We start from the raw sequence: 20,271 nt of genomic DNA on the forward strand, positions 1-20,271 counted from the left end.
TCGAAATGTATCCGTGTGATGGATTTCAGATGACGTAGGTACTTACGTACCTCAGGAGGTACCTGCCATGGAAGATATACGAGTAGAACTGGCTACACGCCTTAATAAGTATATCAGCGGGTGCATGAACCGGATCATCCAACGGCAACACGCCACTGCACAACGAACCTAGGTACGCGCCCGCTTGGGATTTAATGCCATGTATTTCTAGGAGTCAGGGGGTTATTCGAACTTCGATTACCACATCCTCGCCTTGAGGCCTTATGGCTGTGTACATAGACACATTTAGCAATCTCACAGTCAGTCTAGATCTCTTCTGCGCACCTCTATTTCATTTGTGCATCCACAGATGATGCAGGTACCCATTGCTTGGGCCGGGTACCTACCTAACCTCCTCAGATGGGTATATGGCAAGGATGAAAGACGCAACTGCCACCTCGCCTTGGGTACCTACTTACATCCCTTTTCTGCAGCAAATTGGTCTGTGCGGCTGCACACTTAACGCGTCCGCTGCCTTTCGACGCGTCCGACCGACGATCTCAACATCTCTCTACACCTCCAACTTCCTACGTGCCTACATCATAACTGAAACCTGCCCTTCGAATTGCTGCCTATTCAACCACCCTAACATTTAGCCCCGGAGCTATTACAGTGTGGTCGACCGACCACCGCTACATTTCGGGATGGCTAGCCAACCGAAAGAAAAGAAACAGCAATCCCTAACCAGTTTCTTCACGCCGAGAACCATCAATGGCCTCTCGGCATCTCTTAAAAAGCCCCAGGCCCCAAATCCCGACAGCCCTAGCGATTCCTCCGAGGGCAATAAAAAGCGGCCGCTTCAGGAGGACACCGGTCACGGAAATAATACTCCCCTGAAGAAGAGACCAAAGGGAGACCGTGAAGAGAACCCGGCCGATACCCCTGAGACGAATCCTACCAAGTCGCCCACCTTAGCGCCTGTCAGGCCTAGCAGGCCCGGCACTCGGACCGAGCAATATATCTTCAATAGCGCCAGCTCTCAACCGGACGGCCCTAGTGGTCTAGGCGATGGCGACAGCAGCGAGAGGCGGAAGAGGGAGGAGCTGCACCGCAAATTTGTCCAGAAGCTCGGGCGGCCGGACAGCATTCTATCCGCTAGGCCTCGAGGCGGGCCCGGGGACGACGACAACCAGGCTGCGGAGGACGGTGGCGAGGACGGCGAGGAGGAGGAAGAGGCGGCGCCACCACCTACCAAGGGAAAGAAGAAAGGGGGCAAGGCAGGGAAACTGACACCCATGGAGGTGCAATTCCTCGATATCAAGCGGAAGCACATGGACACGATCCTGATCGTCGAAGTGGGCTACAAGTTCAAGTTCTTTGGCGAGGACGCCCGGGTCGCGTCGAAGGAGCTCAGCATCGTCTGCATCCCGGGGAAGCTCCGGTACGACGAGCACCCGTCCGAGGCGCACCTAGATAGGTTCGCGTCGGCCAGCATCCCGGTGCACCGGCTCCCGGTGCACGCCAAGCGGCTGGTGGCGGCCGGGCACAAGGTCGGCGTCGTGCGCCAGATCGAGACGGCGGCGCTGAAGAAGGCCGGCGACAACCGCAACGCCCCGTTCACGCGGAAGCTCACCAACGTCTACACCAAGGGCACCTACGTCGACGAGATCGGCGAGCTCGACCAGCGCAGCGGCCCGGGCGCCTCGGCCGGCGGGTACCTGCTCTGCATCACCGAGTCGAGGGCCAAGGGCTCCGGCACCGACGAGAAGGTCGAGGTCGGCATCATCGCCGTGCAGCCGGCCACGGGCGACATCATCTACGACCGGTTCGAGGACGGCTTCATGCGCAGCGAGATCGAGACGCGGCTGCTGCACATCTCGCCGTGCGAGTTCCTCATCGTCGGCGAGCTGTCCCGGGCCACGGACAAGCTGATCCAGCACCTCTCCGGCAGCGCCACCAACGTGTTCGGCGACCGGAGCCGGGTCGAGCGGGCGCCCAAGTCCAAGACCTGCGCCGCCGAGGCCTACTCGCACGTCGCGCAGTTCTACTCGGCCAAGCTGAAGGAGGCGTCCGAGGGCAGCAATGAGCAGGCCAGCACGCTCCTCGACGCCGTGCTCAAGCTGCCCGAGCCCGTCACCGTCTGCCTGTCCTCGATGATCAAGCACCTGGAGGAGTACGGCCTCGAGCACATCTTCGACCTGACCAAGTACTTCCAGCCCTTCGGCACCCGCCAGCACATGCTCATCGACGGCACCACCCTCGAGAGCCTCGAGGTCTACCGCAACCAGACCGACTTCTCCGAGAAGGGCAGCCTCTTCTGGGCCCTCGACAAGACCCTGACCCGCTTCGGCCAGAGGCTGCTGCGCAAGTGGATCGGCCGCCCGCTCCTCGACAAGGACTGCCTCGAGGCGAGGGTCGCCGCCGTCGAGGAGCTGCTCGAGAACGCGTCGACCGCCAAGGTCAGCCAGCTGGAGCGCCTGCTGAAGAGCACCAAGACGGACCTCGAGCGCAGCCTGATCCGCATCTACTACGGCAAGTGCACCCGGCCGGAGCTGCTCGCGGTGCTGCAGACGCTGCAGAGGATCGCGACCGAGTTCTCGCGCGTCGGGGGGCCGGAGGAGAGCGGCTTCGCCGCCCCCGCCATCGGCGCCGCCATCGCCTCGCTGCCGCGCATCCTGCCGACGGTACTGTCGTACCTCGACCGCGTCAACGCCGAGGCGGCCCGCCGCGACGACAAGTACGCCTTCTTCCGGGAGCCGGAGGAGACGGCCGCGATCACCGAGCACAAGCTCGGCATCGCCGCGGTCGAGCACGAGCTCGACGCGCACCGCCAGCAGGCCGCCGCCACCCTCGGCAGCAGGAGCCCCGTCGCCTACGTCGCCGTCGCCGGCGTCGAGTACCTCGTCGAGGTCCCCAACGCCGACCTCCGCCGCGTGCCCGCGTCTTGGGTCAAGGTCAGCGGCACCAAGAAGCTCTCGCGCTTCCACACCCCCGACGTCGTCCGCCTCGTCGCCGAGCGCGACCAGCACCGCGAGGCCCTCTCCGCCGCCTGCGACGCCGCCTTCGCCGACCTCCTGCGCGCCCTCGCCGCCGAGTACCAGCCGCTGCGCGACGCCGTCTCGGCCCTCGCCACGCTCGACTGCCTCCTCTCCCTCTCCAAGGTCGCCGCGCTGCCGGGCTACACCAAGCCGGTCTTCCTGCCCGCCGACGCGCCGCCCTGCGTCTCCGTCGTCGGCGGCCGCCACCCCGTCGCCGAGCAGACGCTCACCACGCCTTACATCCCCTTCACCGCCGCGCTCGCGTCGCCCGCGCCGCTCGCGCACCTCGTCACCGGGCCCAACATGGGCGGCAAGTCGTCCTTCGTCCGCGCCGTCGCCCTGCTCGTCCTCCTCGCCCAGGTCGGCTCCTTCGTCCCCGCCGACGCGCTCACCCTCACCCTCGCCGACGCCGTCTACACCCGCATGGGCGCCCGCGACAACCTCTTCGCCGGCGAGTCCACCTTCATGGTCGAGGTCTCCGAGACCGCCCGCATCCTCCGCGCCGCCACCCCCCGCTCCCTCGTCCTCCTCGACGAGCTCGGCCGCGGCACCAGCACCCACGACGGCGCCGCCATCGCCCACGCCGTCCTCCACCACGTCGTCCGCGACGTCCGCTGCCTCACCCTCTTCATCACCCACTACCAGAACCTCGCCCGCGTCGCCGACGGCCTCGGCGGCGCCTGCACCAATCTCCATATGCGCTTCACCGCGACCCGCCGCGACGGCACCCGAGGCCGCAGCGGCGACGAGAAAGGAGACGACGATTTCGAGGGCGACGAGGACATTACCTTTCTGTACGAGGTGGGCGAGGGCATGGCTCATAGGTCCTACGGTCTTAACGTAGCGAGGCTCGCCCGTATCCCCAGAAAGGTACTCGACGTGGCAGCAAGGAAGTCCAGGGAGCTTGAATTGGAGATTAAGACACGCCGGTTAAATGGGGCAGTGAGACTACTAGCCGACGTGTTTCGGAACGACCTGGGTCAATTAGATCATGTCGTATCGAGTGTCGAACAGCTGTAGATGATGAATCCCGTTGCATATGCGAACTATGCCCTGGCATCTTGATGCAATGTGCGGCAACCAAGATGCTAGCTATGTGCTAATATTACATGTGGGCGCAATGCTGAGGCCAACCGTCAAAATGACTAAGATGAATTTGTCCTTAAACCTGATGTAACCACGGTTTTCCATCGTCAAAGAATACGGAGGCTTTCTTCTTCGAACCTAATTGAAGAACAGTTCAGTGATCCGTGCCGGGTCCAGAATGAGATGTTCAGGTATGAAGATGGCTCGGTAATGCGGACTGGAGGAGGTCAACCCTACCTATAACAGATAGTTAGTCGCCAGCGAAAGTACAACGAGATAACGAAGGTACCTCAGATAAACGCACCTAGCAAGCTAACGGGATGATAGGGGACAGGACGGAAAAGGCGGCATTAGAGACCGTGTAACCGAGATAAGTCGTGTCAACACTGGCATGTTACTTTCTCAGTCCAGTGTTGAGGAGAAATCGGCCACAAGGCAAGAAGCGTCGCCTCTGGTCCAAATAAGAGCCGCCGTTGATGATGTGGGGTCGGAATACGAAGAAAAGCATCATAGTAGACGAGCAGCAAGCAAGCTGCAGACTGAATGAATCCATGATTCTGATCGTCGTCGTCGTGTCCTAATACAGGGCCCCCAAAAATTATGGAATTCGGAATGCGGGAAGATGCAAGCGGAAACAAGACAGGCCGCCTGTGATCCCTAAAGGTTGAAACTGCCACTGCCGCCCTGGGTTGAGTGATAAGCTGAGCTGTGATGAACAGGCATCTGGATCGAATTAAATTCCCCGTGGTCGTTGATGGGTTGGAAACCAGTCGTCACGGGTTTCACATCGTCATCGTATTGCGGATACATCTGAAAGCCCAGCCCGTCTCGGGGTTGGATGAATAGAGGATTGTACGTATCACCCTGAATTGAGTCGTTCGAATGCAAGTAGGGATGAGATGCTAAGGCGGCAGATTTCAGCGTCGAATGGTTATTCTCTTTGCCGGGGAAATGCGAAGATTTCTTCATCTCCAGGCCCGTGGATGTGAAGGAAAGATTGGGGTTTCCTGGTCTCAAAGCTAGTCCAGGTAATCGGTCATGTCTGTAAGGGGGAACATGAGCCCCTGATATGTCATCGGCAAATTGAGCAAGGTGAACTCACTGTCGTCCTCCCCTATCATAGGGAGTGTCGGCACGGCTCGTTGCTGCTCAATATTAGCCGGAATGTTTCCGGTAACCCATGGAAGGTGTGTCCAACCTCCATTGTCCATGCCCATGTGGCCGATGTATATGCTTTCCTGTCCTTGAAATCCGTGGCTATGTAGGGGCAACTGTATCTGCGACGGTGGGCTACACTCAGCGAACGATTTAGCCACCTTTTCGAGTGCTACAGGTTGATTCGGAGAGGCTTCGGTGGCTCCTGAAGCACGGGTAGCTGAACGGGTAGTACGCGTAGTGCGCTGGGATGAAGCCGCCTTTTTCTTGGTGCTAGATGTGGCCTGAGAGCCTCGGCGCTTTGGCTTCTTTTCCACCGCCTCCTCGTGTTCGTCATCCTGTGCACGGATAAGCATCATCAATCAATAGTATGCGCCGCCATTTTAACTAACCTCGCTGCCATCTACGGATGGTTCGTCGTAAACGTCTCGTGTCCGTTGATAATTGAGGGCAGGGTCGAGCACCACCTCCTCAGTTGTAACCAAGGCCGAGTTTACTTCGAGTTGTTGGAGCACACCGTCAGGCTTGCGTTGGTTTCTCTTCCGCCGCTGCTCTTCCCTTGCGGCGTCAAAGCCACCCATGCCTGGGTAGATGACGCCCTTGAGTGTAAGAGAATCCGCGTCTCCCTCAGTCATGCCTGTCGACTCCATGATGTACTCCGACGGGAAAGTTGTGCCCTCGGACCCCTCGTATTTCGAAGAATCGTCTTCGTCTCCCAAGTCACCAAAGTTTGCTTGTGGTATCATGCTCCGATCGCCCTGATGAATCAGCGTCATGAGGTTGCTTTCCCACGAACCAAAGGGAGGGCTCTCCGGTCCGCCGTAGCTTCGACACAATCTGTGACCCTCTCCCGGTTCCTCCTTGACTTCTATGGAATCGTTCACCTGGGAGTATCGACCACGAGAACCCTGGCGTAAGCACGTCAGATAATGCCATGTTGTGCCAAAATTTCTACTCACGATGATTCCTCGATGGCCACGGGCCCGACGGCTACCACCCTGCGTAGTCAATCGATTTGGCGTTGCATTTCTAAGGACTTGGCCTCGGCGCTGTTGTTGAGAGCCTCTCTCGGCTCTCGCCGCTTTGCGCACACGAAGCAGTTGGCCAATTCCGTAGGTATCGAACCAGGCGTCGAATTCCTGAAGCGCGAAAGAGGCTTGCTCATCGGTCTCTCTGGCAATCGACAAGTTGAAGTACTGCGACAGGTGGCCTTTCGAGCTGATATGAGTTAAAAGGTGGGAGACATCGGAAAACGTCGAATTCTTGGGGCAGATGTGGCAGAGAAGGGGTACTCCCGATCGCTCCGGCTGGTACGGGGAATTAATAGACTCTGCGTGAGCATGAACTTCCTGGAGATTTTCATTGTGGCCTCCGGTGGCGTAGGTCACATCCATAGGATATGCCGCCATTTTCTGTAACATCATCCGAATCATCAGCACGCCAAACTTCCTAATAAACGAAACCCGGGGCAGGTTTGGAAAACGGCCAGCATGGGAAAGACTAGAATACCAGGGATATTAATGTTATAGGAAAGATTAAATTTCGCCAGTGTCGACTCAAAAAGGATTTCATGGTACACAAAGCATCAATGAGGGTTGAGGTTTGCCAGAGAAAAAGTACGGATGGAACAACGAGCAGAAAGCTTCGTTGTAGGAGGAATATACCTCTGATCCGTCCTTCAATGAAGACCAAGGCGCAAGTTTCGAGAACCGTATTTTGACCTTAGACGAACTTTGAGGGTTTTCCGGGCAGTTAGCGAAGGAGACGAAGGAGACGAGAAGAATTCTGTAAATTCTGTATCATCTGGCTCTCGAAACTCCAAGGTTCCAGTCCGACGGGGTTGGGGAGCCGGGTGATGAACGGCTAATTTTCGAGAATCGAACTCTTGCAACTTGTAGTATCCGACGGCTGACTGCCTATCGTGCTGCGGATCCTCGAAGTTCAGAAGACGACGCCACGACCTGAGGTCCTGTGTTTCGGCGTGCGAATATGGTAGATAACGCCTGGATGCCGCGTGGGTACGAGAACCGGGCTATCCTGATTGCTAATGGTCCTATTAGAGTTTTTCATAGGAGGATGGCAAGGTGTGTATGACGTCGGATGAGATATGTGCCTTCTAGATGATGATTTCGAAAGGGACATTGGAAAGCCAAGATGACATTTCAGAATAGAGGTTGAAGTATGGTGATGGTGCCTCTGAGTTAGGATGGAGGTGATCTTGAAGGTAAGGTATAGGATCCTGCCAAGCGCGGCTTGCGTTGACAGGAGAGGGTTGCCAGGCAGTGTTAAGACAAGGTGTGTGATATTAAACGTGCGATGCCGAGTGCTGTATTCGCCGGGAACCCTTCCCTCAATATACGGTGGACGTGGGCCGGCGGGATCGAGGATGGTGCTTCCGAAGGGTATGCCGGACCATGTCAGGCCATAGATTTGGGAGACAAGTCCCCCGCGGGAGGGAAGAAGTCGGCAGATGGGGACAGTTCAAGGGGACGCGAAAACGCAGGCCGCCGACCCAAAGTGGTGGCTTACCTCTGGAGACGGTGGATTCTTTCCGTGAGGCAGCAGAGAAGGCGAGGTTGTCGATAACGGTGCCCTAGTTGGCCACAAGAACAAACGAGGGAGACAAGGCGACGGCGTCCTCGGAGGACCTGGCCACCCTTTGGCCGGATGCGATGTGAATAAGGCAGGTTATCAATGAGCGTGGTGAAACGAGAGTCGGTATCGAGGCATTGAAGGTGTGAGAGGTGGAAGAGGCCGGCTAGGGAGGCTTGGCTGGCAGGCAAGTAAGGTGAGGGTGGCTGAGAGCGGGATGAATTCAAGCCGATCTAGAATTGACGGGAAGGGATGGCGGGTGAGATTATTTGACGCAGGCGCGTGGTATTGAGATGTGTCACATGGGTCGGTCGTGGCTGCCGTCTCCATCTGAGTATAGTCGTCACTGCTCCGACATACTAGTCGATATAGGTGCAGATGAGAAGGAACGTATCGGGTACATGTGCTTCTAGACCTTGCCTGGATTTCTACGTCCGCGGATTTGTGCAGTCGAAGCCCTATGATGCGTTAGGGTATGTACCTATTGTAGTCCCGGTACATTTATCTATGTATACCCCATGAGTTGCTTGCTCCTCTGGTGGTTGGTGTATAGACGTGTCGTTGGGAAAGGCGGCGATGAAATACGTTATATATTTACCCGGCGTAGCTAACAATCCTGTTACAGGTGTCGAGCAGGTATTATCGTATCGTGGGGAGGTACCCAGACAACCGCGGAGATCCGCTATTTCCTCCAATTGCCTTGATTTGACCTTGGACCTTTTGGGCTTCGAGTGTCTTGAGATAGGTAGGTAGGTATTATAGGAAGCGCTACAATGCATACCATGCTAAGCTACATAACATCAAGACATAATACCTAATATAGTTATGCATAGTAGACAATGACATACCTCGTCAGCTTTCCACAAGGGACAACGCCTGTTCTACTACCTACTAAGATACATGGCCAGCGGCGCTATCAAGTCTAAATTGTGGTTGCTTAACTCTGCTTTATGTCACGGCATATTGGCATAACTAACTCTGTACTGCCCCACAAGCGCCGAGGTGGGACTATACCTATAACTTGCCACGCGCCACGTATTAGAGAAGGCTTATTGCAATGGAATAATATGCCGACAACTTCTTTCATACGAAGACCTACCCAACAGAGCCGATGAAGGCTAGAACCTGTGCCCCATCACCTTAGCTTCAAGCATGAAGCGCAGTTGTGATGTCCCACATTTAGTAGCCTAAAGCTTGGACCAATCGGGCGTCGAACCGAACTGGCTAGTATCCGTGTTGGACCGGATCGTAAGAACAGTGGTCGATGTCTTTTTGGCAGACAGACTGCCCGTAGGATGTATTCTACTGAGCCCGCAACTAAGCCGTTAATTAAGCCGTTGTTAGTTGAGCTGTTAGGTTGCTATGGAGGAAGGTATTTTCTCACTCTCTACTTAATCTAAGTATGTACCCAGAGAGTTAAGAGGTACCTGCACTGGTAAGAGCTGATACACACATCCCCCGCCCCTACAAGCTTAGATCTGACAACTTTTAACACGCCTACCCTGCCTAGGCAACTCGGCCATTGTGCTTTGCCAAAGTCAAGTGGTATTTACGGCTTTAGGAATCGCGCGGCTCCTCTTGAAGCCTTCCACACGGGATACGGGAACATCATAGACGATATATCCAACCCTTAAACCAGTTAGATCAAACAATCCCTGTATCTATGCGACCCCATAGCCCACCCGATGGTTTCGTGCATACTAAGCAATATGAGAGGCTTGTGCCATCCAGAAACAGAAAGCGGGAATCTTCCGAACCAACGCTTCGGTATTGACGGGGCAGGGGCCACCTTGCAGATAAAGAATGGATTGAGTAATGCGCCCACGTAAGCTGTAGAGAGCCTTCCGAGCCAAGGCATACCACGAGCAGAACTCTCAAGGCATCCTCAAATCATCAACGCTACCGACTGCACAAAACTACTCGCCCTCGGCTTTAAGACCAGCCTCAGGATCACGGAGGGCGAGCCGGATCTGGTAGCCATAGCGGCACCAACGTATTGCTATGGTTCACGCGCGAGCGTGGCTGCGCCGACATCGGCCTCACCCAGCTCTGCCGGGCCGGTGTTGAATATTAAGCCGGCTTCGTCGGAGTTAATAATAGATTCTCAACAGGGTTATAGAAAGGCCAGTGGCTGGTGGTTGTTAGGCCTCGATGGACAAGCACAAACCCTAACGGATAACCGCAGAAACACGACTCTACGCGTGGAAAGAGGTAATATATTTGGCTAGAATGCCTTGTTAGGAGTCCTTGGAGTCCTTTTCTATGGTCCCGACCGAAACCGTGGGATGGCGGTAGTGGATTAACACCAAAAACGGTAGCCAAGATTACCATTTCATACCCGTAGAAAGGCGTGGGTAATTTGGGTCAACCTTCGTAGCTTACCTACGGCCATACTCGAGATACGCTCCTGCCCAGGTGTGCAATTCATCCGATGGTACTCGGTAGGACCTTGCTGACTCTGGGGCCGTGGCAGCGGTAACAAGAGCGGGCTAGGGACGTGAATCAAGGCATTTGCGATAACGTCGCTGTGGCAACCTTCGCAAATATTCCTTCCATATTCCTTCCAGATGAGAAATGTTCATCTGACCAATGGCCAATTCCGACGGAAGCCTTATCACGTTAGGCTCATTGCGACTTGGCTGCCGGCGAATTCGTTGGCTTGATGGGGATTTGTATTATTTCTCGGTAGTGATAATAACACCTCTCAGAGGCTCATGCGAAGCGGAGGATAAATTTAAAGGTCAGCGCCGGAAATGCTGGATCTGTGATAGCGATCTCGTGGTTCACTTCTAGGCCCAGCCCTTCTCTCAGGGTCTTGTCCAAATTTCCTCGCGTTTGTTCCTCGATGCTCGGAGGAAACTGCATGTACAAAGTCTTTCCTTCGGCCCTAATTGAAGGCTTCTTCAGTTGCAAATCGGCCTTCACCGCGAACGAGTCAAGAAGCTCCCTCAGCGTCCAGGTGGGGTCGACCTGCAGCGGCTTGGCCAAGTTTCCGCACACGGCGCAATCCTCCTTCTTGTCGTATTTGAAGGTGTTGGTGTATATGCTGTCATCGCCAGAGTACATCATGTAGCTCTCTTCGAACCCCAGGGCGGGCGCGGCAGAGGTAATGATCTTCAAGGCTTCGTTACAGCAGCTGGCGGCGATGATGGCGTTCGTCGAGGCTATGGCCGGGATGATATTCTTGACTACGCCTTGGGTTAACGAGTAGGTTACGCCGGTGATGCCAAATTCCTGGGCCCGAGCCAGCGCCTTTTGGTATAGCCACGTGATGTGCTCGGGATCATCCTTATCCAGGCTGGGAAACGGCTTCTCCTGATCCCATGCAATGATGTGGGCCCATTCTATACAGTGCTCGGGTTGTCGCGGGATAGTAGCAAGAGTACACAAGGGCACCGCCGCTCTCGGAGTATAGAGATCTAGTTGACACTCGATACAGGGTGTTAGGGTAGGAAATACGACTCTGGTTTGACCCTTGAACCCTACGCACAGTTAGATAGCTTGATCGAGAGTATAGGCACGGGACTCTATATCACCTTCTGTCCCGCCGTCGATCAACGGCTTCAGGGAGTCTTGGTTATCCATATCGACCATATTGACGAGTGTCGCATTGATCCACCGCCGGGCTTCAATACTATCTAGGCCGCAAACAACGATCTGAAACTGCATGTAAAAGTCTTCATCGAACTCTTGTATTCGGCAGTTGTGCGGGGTGATCTTGACACCTTTGACTCGGCGCTCGACGAACGCTGCTGCGACTTCTGCCTTGAACTTCCCAACGTCGGCTTTGCGGAAGAGGAACTGGCGGTTGAGGTTGGAGATGTCGATGGTATCTAGCCATAGAGCACGCGCCGGTCAGCCTGGCTTGCATTGGTTGAGGCTTGACTGGGTCCAATATGGGATATCCATCACGTACCCATATCTATGACGTGAATATCCTTGAACCCAGAGAGGGCGAGGTCCTTCAGAATTTCGCAGCCTAACCCACCAGCGCCGATTACCAATATCTTGGCCTGGTCGAGGGCAGCCAGAGCTTCGTCACTGACATCGGCATCCTGGTTAAAGGGGCCGAGGGTCCGGCGAATCCTGTCCAGATATCGCCATCTCGAGGCCCCGGACCCTGTGTTCCCAATCGCCATATTAATCCCCTCTTGTTGTTGATCGCGAGTGTGAGAGAGCTTGGAGGTTGGTAATAATGTGTGGATATGTTGCACGCCTGGACATGGATAGGCAGGTGGAGAGGGGAAGTGTTTTGTGTTTGATGTCATCCTTTATCGCGATAGTGTTGTATCGGGGCACTAATGGTGGGGCCTTTAGCGCCTCCGGCTAAAGCAGGGCAGGTACGCGCTGCCTAAATGTAGGCACATGTTGCCGTACTATAGGTACATAGGTATATTAGGTAATGCTTCGATCCGAAGTGTATTTAGAACGATACGAGATCGAAGTACCTTGGGTCCTTATTGAATCAATGCCTACCCTCTATTCTACCCAGGAGAACATCTCTTAGACCTACCGAGGAGAGACGATACCGAATGCTTCCATCACCCGAAGTCCCATGGGTGTAGCTTGATGGGTGTGGATGTCTAAAGCTGTGAGGTCTCCAGCTGGTAATAGGCAATATGGAAGAACTTCTCACCCCAGTAAGCCAGACTTACCGTAAACCAAGCCAGAACAATGAGCAGTCGACGATACCAAATCCCGCCGGTCTGGTGCCGGAAGCGAGGAGTCGTGACTTTTTCGTCGTCTCATCCCCGGAAGAGGCTATCGACGCGCTTAGGAGCCAGCCAAGCTACGACACCCTCCTCTCTACGTTCAAGTATCTAAAGGACGGCGTGCAAGGCAAGCATCTATTCGATGTTAGGAGGCCCACCTCCCAGAGTGCCCAAGTCGTTCACATTCTAATTACGGAAATTGTCCCCAACTACTGGGCTGTGATACGAGACGCGTCCACCGGCCGGAGTAAAGGAGATACCGATGCGTTGATTTCCTGTTTGCGGAGCCTCACGGGCATCAACGCTGTGCTCGCCCGCCTGCGTGCCCTGCTGAAGGAAGCGAAATCCGACTCAAAAGCTCTCAAAAACTCACACGTCGGCTTCAATCTGACATATTCCTTGGAGTTGCTTTCTGAACTGCTCCAGAGCGACCATGTAATCACACATATTTGGAGCGGCATCCGTTCACTGGACACTCCAGCCCAAACACGGCCCATGCGGCAAGAGCTTTTCTCACTGTTCACGAGTGGAAAAATCACATCACTATCCGCCGAGGCAGAAGACATATGCCGACAAACGGGCCAGTCGAATGATGATTATTGGATTAGCAGCACCAAGGCGTATGTAGAGTGGCTGGGCCGAAACGTGGTGACATGCGCTCGGTCCTCGGGTGACCAGGAAGACCTTCAGCTGTGTGCTGATATAACAGCTCGAACACTGCGGTTGGGGAACCCGGGTACGTTTTATTCTTCATCTTCAACTCATGTATCCCATATATAGGAATACTTACAGGTGCGTCAGATATCCTCATCAACACGTTATTCACAGAACTGCTGCTTCATGATGCCGAGAGCCAGCGAAAGTTTGAGCTGATTCTAGGACTCTTCCCGGCTCTCGAGCAGCGAAAGGTTCTCGATATAATCCTAGCCGTTCTCGCAGATAAATACTTAAACAACACAGACGGCAGCGATGTAACAGAAAGTTCACCTGTTATCTGCGCTGCGTCTGGCGCCTTGAAAGCGGTAGCGGGACACGATGAAACATGGAAGAACAACCTGGTGAGTTGGTTGACTGGCGCATCCGGGGCTGGAATTGGCGAGAACTGCAGTATCAGACGGGCCGCCGTTGCTGTCTTTTCCGGTGATAGGGAGGCCATGGCTACCATCGTAGAGAGAAGTTTATGTCAGTTTGGTGACCAACTGTACATCAAACACGCTCCATTGCTCCAACAAGATGGTAATGCCTGACATTCTACTGCACAGCTCAGAAATGCTAACCGGAGGAACAAGCACACGCCCAAGTACTACTTCTGAGCGCCGGGTATATTCACAGGCTCTCGCCTATCAAGTTAACGATATTGCTACGATCAGGAATTTACCTGAATGCCATATCCAACCGCATTGCCGCGTCTCAAACACGGGCCCGCTTCCTTGGGATGGTAGTCGGCGAGGCCCTCTCAGGGCTCGTACACGGCAAAGAAACCAAGCTCGACTTCAAAATGGACGAGATGGACACCGAGGAAGCAAGATGGTATAAATCATTAGTCCTGGTAGCAGACAGCATTGGCCCTCTAGACCCATTAAAAGAAATCGCCGTTACGCCGAAATCCGTGTCCGGCGCGCGATTTCAAGCACGGCCTACTGCAGCTTCAGCTAGCCGGCCAGCGAAACCGCTTCCTCAGTCAGGTTTTATCATCGAGGAAATCGAAGACGGGGAGGATGAAGATCCAGACCTAGTGCCATATTCCAAACCAGATTCTGACGCCGAGGACTCGGATGACGACCCTACTCTCATCAATCGCAACAAGCCCAAAGCTCCTGTCTATATCCGAGACCTGATCGCATACTTCCGGGATACAGAGAGCTACGACCGACAGAAGCTCGCTCTGGCCACGGCTCCGGCCCTGATCCGTCGAAAGGCAAATTATGGTACGGAGGTCAGCTCGCACGCCGAGGAGCTCGCGACGCAGCTTGTCGGACTGCAGAACAAGTTCGAGCTCGACGACTTCGACAACCTGCGGCTTCAGGGCATGGTTGCTGTCGTCGTGGCGCAGCCGAAGAAGATGGCGCCGTGGTTCGCCAAGACGTTCTTCGATGGCGACTACTCGCTGTCGCAGCGCGCGTCGATTCTCATCACGCTGGGTTTGAGCGGTCGCGAGATCGCCGGCTTCGAGATATCCGAATACACCCCGGCGGCGCAATTTCCCTCGAAAACGCTCCCTGCCAAGATCGAGAGGCGCTACCTCGCATCTGCGCCGCCGTCGAGCCGGCTCGAGTCCTCAGCGTCCAGGCTTAAGCCTCTCGGTCCCAACGCGCTGGACACGCTCGCCCAGTCTCTCTCTCAGGCGTTCCTCGGCCCTCTGTCGGCCGAGGCGGCCGACGCAGTCACCGGGCCGGACGCGCTCAAGCTCTCGTCGTTCACGTCGCGGCTCGCGGCGGAGAAGGCGGCGGGGCCGCGAGGGGACGGCGCCGTCGCGAGGCCCCGCGCCCGCGCGATCCCCAACACGACGGCCTCGCTGCTCGCGTCGTCGTTCTTCTTCCCGCTGACGTCGCGGTTCCAGGCGGCGGCGCGCTCGCCGGCGGCGACGCGGGCCGGCGGCGTGCTGTTCCAGCCGGACCTGCTCGCGCTGTACGTCAAGACGCTCGCGCTGCTGCTGCACGCGGCGGGACCCAGCACGCTGCCGCTGCCGCAGATGACGGCGGAGCTGTGGGACCTGCTGCTCGCGCTGCGCAACCGGCGCGGCGGCGGCGCCGCCGGCGAGCTCGGCGTCGCCCGCGCCCTGCTGCTCGGCCTGGTCGCCCTGCTCGACGTCAACGAGCGCGACATGCGCGGCCTGTGCGAGCGCCACGGCCGCGAGCTCGTCGAGACCGCCGAGTGGGTCGGCGCCCTGTTCGAGAACACCCGCGGCGGCGGCGACGGCGCCGGCCTCGGCGCCGCCGAGGAGAACGACCTCAAGATGCTGGCCGCCGGCGTCCTGATCCGCCTGCGCGAGGCCGTGGACAAGTACCAGGCGGTGCTGATGGGGGACTTGATCGGGTACACGCGAGACTAAGCAGGAGGCTGGGAGCGGGTGAGAATCGAAGGAGAATGAGCTGGCCGCTTCTCGGTGCTACGTAGATGGGTAGATGGATAGGTTCCTACCTAGGTGGACTTGGTCCCTCGTTTCTGCGTGTTCCTACGCCCTAACCACACACCAAAAGGAGAAGGATGGTCTTACAGGGAACCCCTTTCATCGATATCATGATTAGGCCCCTACCCGATGGTTAAAATGGTACTTAAACCTATTAAAGATACCTGCACGTACTGGCGTACGCGGGGAATCGGAACAACAGATAAAGATTAAAAAATATATATCCGTCCTTGTCCTTACGAAGTGGTCAGACTCACCTTGGTTGGAAATAGAAAAGCACAAGTCTCTACTGTTGTATTTCGAGGGCATTCCATTCGATTGTGTTATCTTCGGGCCAACTGTGGTATCTCGGTAGCAAAAAATGACTATCTGGGTAACAACAAAGCTATCCTGCCTCCTCTTTCTCCTCGTGTACAATTTCCGCCATATCCTGCGTCGGACAGCAAAAAGGATCGTCGTTCTCGATTCGACGTCAGGTACGGGCTATTCGGCCCCCTCAAAGTTGCGCCCCGCGCGGCGGGGCTCCATCCTAGCGACGCGCTCGCCGATAAACGATAGGTGGTCGCCGAGGGTGCCTATCAGGCGGCGCATCTCGTTCGCCACGTCTCCCGCCGTGGCCCTCGCCTCCATGACGCTTGACGACAGCGGCGCGACGGGCGGTAGGTGTTGTAAATGGTACCGGTGCTGGTTTTGTCGCGCGGGGCCAGAACCTTGGGATCCGTCGCTGTCGGGGGTCGAGCGGAATCCGCTTGTGTCCTCTTGGTCAATGTACGCCTGCGCCGGTGGGCTGGGTTCCGTGAATTCTCCGTTACCCTGGCCTTGGTACTGGTTTCTATACTGAAGCTGCTGCTGTGACACGTTCAACCCGGGGCCGCGGATTGCCGTCACGATCCCGGGCTCCGACACCTCAGTGATCTTACTGGCTATCTGAGCTGAAAATTCCGAGCCGTCAGACACGTATATGGAGGGCTCGCGGCTGGTGAGGTTGGGTGGTGCGTATACGGATGCGTGACGCTCGAGCTCGAACGGCTCTCGTGTGCCAATCTCGGAGCCTGCAATAGACCCGATATCTGAATTCGCAGTGGATGGTCGCGTAAGTTCCGGGAGATTAGGTTCGGGCATGCTCATGTCAAGGTCAATTAGACTGGTCATTGACATCCGATCGTTCGATGTATGTGAACCCTGCATGTCGTAACCTTGAGACGACAGCCCTACTGACTCAGTGGCATGGTGCTGGAGCCTTGGGCGTGTGTCACTGCCAAAGTCTGAGATATGATCATCGTTGAATGTAAATTGCGACATCTCCGGGTTAGCAGAGGCGGGAGGAATGCTAGTGGGCCAAGACCAATCGGGTGCGTGATGGCGTCCATTGTCCGTATCCGAAGGGTCGCTTATAGGCGCTCTATCCTGCACCGATGACTCTGAGGTGGCTGACGAGAAGGACCAGTTGTTATCCATCGATGCCCGCGGACCGAGTCCTAGGCTCGGTCCAGGTCCCAGTGGCCCCGGTCTAATTGTGCCCATGTCAGCGAAATTAGAGAGGTCTGCGCCGCCAAGAGACGCATCGAGATCTATCAGGGACTCTCTAAGCGTGGCGTGAAGCGAATCGTCGCGTAGTGGGAGGTCGGACTGAGAGAACTCTTGCGGAGGCGGTTCTGAAGCCGGGGGTGGCATAGGACGACCGTAATACATGCGGGAATTCTCGTCGTAATTCGAGATAGTATTGGGATCGAATACCTTCTCCAGAGGGGCCTTGACCTTCATCGCAGCTAAAGCCTGGGGAGGCGGTCGGCGTCGACCTTTTTCCTTCGGGCGAGCCGTGTCCTCGCCGAAGGTAGTGGGGAAATCGACAGCTGAGCCATAAACATTCCGGACAGCCTCCACCTCGGAGATGCCGTCCGAGGCATCGTGAAGCTGCTCGTCAAAGGCCAAAGTGGTGGAGAAATTCCATTCGTCCGCGGCCAACGAAGTAGAACCTAGATCAGCAGGCGCCTGCGCGCCCCCGGCTGAGAAGAGGGACTTCCTGCTTCCGCCGCGCTCCTCCCAGAGCTTGAAGGCTTTGACGAGGCTTGCCAGCGACGACGTCGGATACCTAGAGGTGGTGTTGAAAAGGTATGGGTGTTGTTGAACTTGTTCAATGGTGGGGCGCCTCGACGGGTTTTCTTCGAGGCAGAAGGCAACCAGACTTTTGAGTTCGTTTGAATATTGATCACCCTCTAGACGCGGCAGATGGTCTCTAAGGTAATCTCCTAGCTGAGGCAGACCGATGTTCGCCCGGACATTCGGTGGCAACCCCGACGCGATCTCGTAAACCATCGATCCAAAGGCCCATATGTCAACTTCGGTTCCATACTGTGCATTGTGGTCAAATAATTCCGGTGCCATCCAGTGCGGCGTTCCGATGAACGTGGATCGTTTGTCGAGCTTCGTCTCCATCATGCCCGCAACCCCGAAATCGCACAACTGAACTGCGCCAGTTTCGGTGACCAGAACATTAGCACACTTAATGTCACGATGGATGATACCTTCCTTGTGAACCCAATAAATCGCCACGGCGACCTCGCGTAGTATGGGGATAATCCACTTCTCCTGTAGTCCCCCGGGCGCTGTCGGTTTCATGAGGGTCGCGACACTTCCTCCCGCACAGTATTCCGTCACCATCCACATAGCCTTGCCGACTGGGAGAGCCTCGATGACATGGTTGATGTTTTGGGCACCAGATTGACTCAACCGATGCAGAGCGTTGATTTCTTTGAGAATCTCACTGTATGTATCTGCGAGCTTGGGATGTACCGTGTCACTTTCGTCGACATCTATAATCTTGACGGCCACCACACCCGTAGTTCTCAAGTCGACTGCTTTGTACACGCGACCGAAGCTTCCCTTTCCGATTAATTCTATCAGTGAGTACTGGGGGGCGGGGTTTCCTGATCCGGAGCATTCTTCTTGGACGGCTTCTTGCATTTTTCGAGCATCTTCAACAGCTTTTTGACGCGTCGTCGTAGGTCCGACGCCATAAACCTGAAGAGTTGACATGGTGTCTGTGGAAGGTCACCGGGACTAGGCATCCGGTTAGCTCGCAGCCCGAGCCCGTGTAGAAACACGCAGACGAGACAGGACATAGACGCAATACCAGCAACGACGGCGCGCGTAGAACGGAGCAACAGAGTACAGATGGTGAACCTAGCAGGTTATACATGGCATGGAGAAGTGAGGGTGGACAAAGGTGGGACACGCATCAACAGGGTATGATTTCATCGTGAAGTATGTATGGTATGCTTCATACTCGCCTTGGGCCTGGATCCTCAACGCTGAGGGGTATATCTGGGCAACCTTCAAATTTGACGAGAGTGACGCCGTATGGGCCGCCACGGATACCTGGGTTGGGCTCGAGCGGGATACAGACTTGATGGGGCGTGAGCTCACTATCTAGGAAGAGGGTCTCGTCCATAGGCCCACGAGCGCGCCAATCTAGGTCGGAGATTTGCGTGGAGCTAACCAGGCTGGCCATTTCCCAGGGGTTGGGAGGGTTGGTGGTGGAAGTGCTGGAAGTGCTGGAAGACATGGGGGGTTGCCGAAGGCGGGATGGAGTAACGACGACGAGGGTGATGATGATGGTGATGATGGTAGCGGGGTGACGGGAACAAAGTGAAAACAAGGGCACGAATTGAAGGCGTATGGGAAAGCAAACAAGCACACTGTACTTACCAAGAAATTCCGATGGGATCAGTCGAGTTTCGAATCCGGAACGTGTTGGCGGAGAAGCGACGCGTTCACCAAGCTCTCAAACCTCTTAACTCATGAGTTCGCAACCCAACATTAGCTGGGCTATGCCCTTTTATATAGACCAGGCGCTTCCTAGCGACAGAGGATGAGGACTGTGGCGAAGAAAGTACTAAAGGTATTACTCCATGAGTTTCGTTGTGCGTCTAGCATTGATCCATCGTGGAGGGCCGTAGTCGCGCAGCTCTGGGTCGTCTGTCTGACTCGTTGGTGTTGTTAGTGCTGTAAAGTTGTCGATGGAGGCATTGGGACCTGGCGATGCCCATTCGGAATGCGGGTGGACCCCCCCAACCTCGAAATCCACCCAACTGGATGGAGGCAAGTACGGAAATGCTAGATCCGGGCTCCGGGCGGATCTCGACCGGACAGGGCGCGCTAATCCTAACCGGGATGAGCGGGAGGGATTGGACCTATCCTGGGTGCTATGTAGGTATACGCATATATTCATGACAGCGTGGGAGTTACAATAGGAGATAGGTATACATGCTTGTCAAGGTATAGCTCTATACTCATACATATACTCACAGGTGCCTATATGCCCTCACCGTGTTGGCACCCGAATTCGTGGGCACCTCGGCCTATTCTAACCTAGCCTTGTAAACGCCGCTTGTCGAGTCTATTCTCCTTATCTGCACCAATTCTATAAGCTTCAGTAAGTACCCAGCCCAAGGTAGGTATCGCCGAAGCTAGAGGTTTCTAGAGCCTTCACAAGCTATTTATATTCACAAGAACACTTTCCTGCTCTGCGAGAGTATGTCTAGTAGTATATCTTGATCAAGCGTGTGGAAATGTCGGT

The 20,271-nt window shown here is 55.6% G+C and overlaps 5 protein-coding genes across 5 annotated transcripts; 2 read left to right on the forward strand and 3 right to left on the reverse strand.

The window, feature by feature from the left end:
- The first annotated feature begins 470 nt into the window (after positions 1-470).
- On the forward strand, positions 471-4,267 carry GGS23DRAFT_615042 (muts domain V-domain-containing protein). Its single transcript, XM_051520694.1, has one exon. It carries the CDS (start codon positions 684-686, stop codon positions 4,035-4,037), a length of 3,354 nt encoding a protein of 1,117 aa, XP_051375257.1. The 5' UTR covers positions 471-683; the 3' UTR covers positions 4,038-4,267.
- GGS23DRAFT_615056 (uncharacterized protein) lies at positions 4,268-6,695 on the reverse strand. Its single transcript, XM_051520695.1, has 4 exons — positions 6,218-6,695; positions 5,651-6,166; positions 5,206-5,596; positions 4,268-5,122 (listed from the first exon to the last, which is right to left on the reverse strand). The coding sequence occupies exons 1-4, from the start codon at positions 6,689-6,691 to the stop codon at positions 4,761-4,763; spliced, it is 1,743 nt and encodes a 580-aa protein (XP_051375258.1). The 5' UTR covers positions 6,692-6,695; the 3' UTR covers positions 4,268-4,760.
- A 3,867-nt stretch (positions 6,696-10,562) lies between these two features.
- GGS23DRAFT_602859 (uncharacterized protein) lies at positions 10,563-11,989 on the reverse strand (the record flags this gene model as incomplete). Its single annotated transcript, XM_051519384.1, has 3 exons — positions 10,563-11,332; positions 11,387-11,683; positions 11,767-11,989. The coding sequence occupies 3 exons, from the start codon at positions 11,987-11,989 to the stop codon at positions 10,563-10,565; spliced, it is 1,290 nt and encodes a 429-aa protein (XP_051375259.1).
- Positions 11,990-12,469: 480 nt separating this feature from the next.
- On the forward strand, positions 12,470-15,743 carry GGS23DRAFT_615061 (telomere length regulation protein-domain-containing protein; the record flags this gene model as incomplete). The annotated part of the gene is made up of 3 exons (XM_051520696.1): positions 12,470-13,298; positions 13,364-13,798; positions 13,852-15,743. 3 exons carry the CDS (start codon positions 12,470-12,472, stop codon positions 15,612-15,614), a joined length of 3,027 nt encoding a protein of 1,008 aa, XP_051375260.1. The 3' UTR covers positions 15,615-15,743.
- Positions 15,744-16,057: 314 nt separating this feature from the next.
- On the reverse strand, positions 16,058-19,428 carry GGS23DRAFT_276411 (kinase-like protein). Its single transcript, XM_051512497.1, has 3 exons — positions 19,401-19,428; positions 18,983-19,097; positions 16,058-18,752 (listed from the first exon to the last, which is right to left on the reverse strand). Exon 3 carries the CDS (start codon positions 18,726-18,728, stop codon positions 16,176-16,178), a length of 2,553 nt encoding a protein of 850 aa, XP_051375261.1. The 5' UTR covers positions 18,729-18,752; positions 18,983-19,097; positions 19,401-19,428; the 3' UTR covers positions 16,058-16,175.
- Between the last annotated feature and the right edge of the window lie 843 nt (positions 19,429-20,271).

The sequence above is a fragment of the Durotheca rogersii genome (genome assembly GCF_024521655.1).
Source record: "Durotheca rogersii strain YMJ 92031201 chromosome Unknown GGS23scaffold_3, whole genome shotgun sequence".
NCBI lineage: Eukaryota > Fungi > Ascomycota > Sordariomycetes > Xylariales > Xylariaceae > Durotheca > Durotheca rogersii.

Coding starts and splice junctions, on each gene's coding strand:
- GGS23DRAFT_615042 (XM_051520694.1), top strand. CDS start 684: ATGGCTAGCCAACCGAAAGAAAAGAAACAGCAATCCCTAACCAGTTTC.
- GGS23DRAFT_615056 (XM_051520695.1), bottom strand. CDS start 6,691: ATGATTCGGATGATGTTACAGAAAATGGCGGCATATCCTATGGATGTG. Junction 6,167..6,217: donor GTGGCCATCGAGGAATCATC/GTGAGTAGAAAT, acceptor TGCTTACGCCAG/GGTTCTCGTGGTCGATACTC. Junction 5,597..5,650: donor CATCCGTAGATGGCAGCGAG/GTTAGTTAAAAT, acceptor ATCCGTGCACAG/GATGACGAACACGAGGAGGC.
- GGS23DRAFT_276411 (XM_051512497.1), bottom strand. CDS start 18,728: ATGTCAACTCTTCAGGTTTATGGCGTCGGACCTACGACGACGCGTCAA.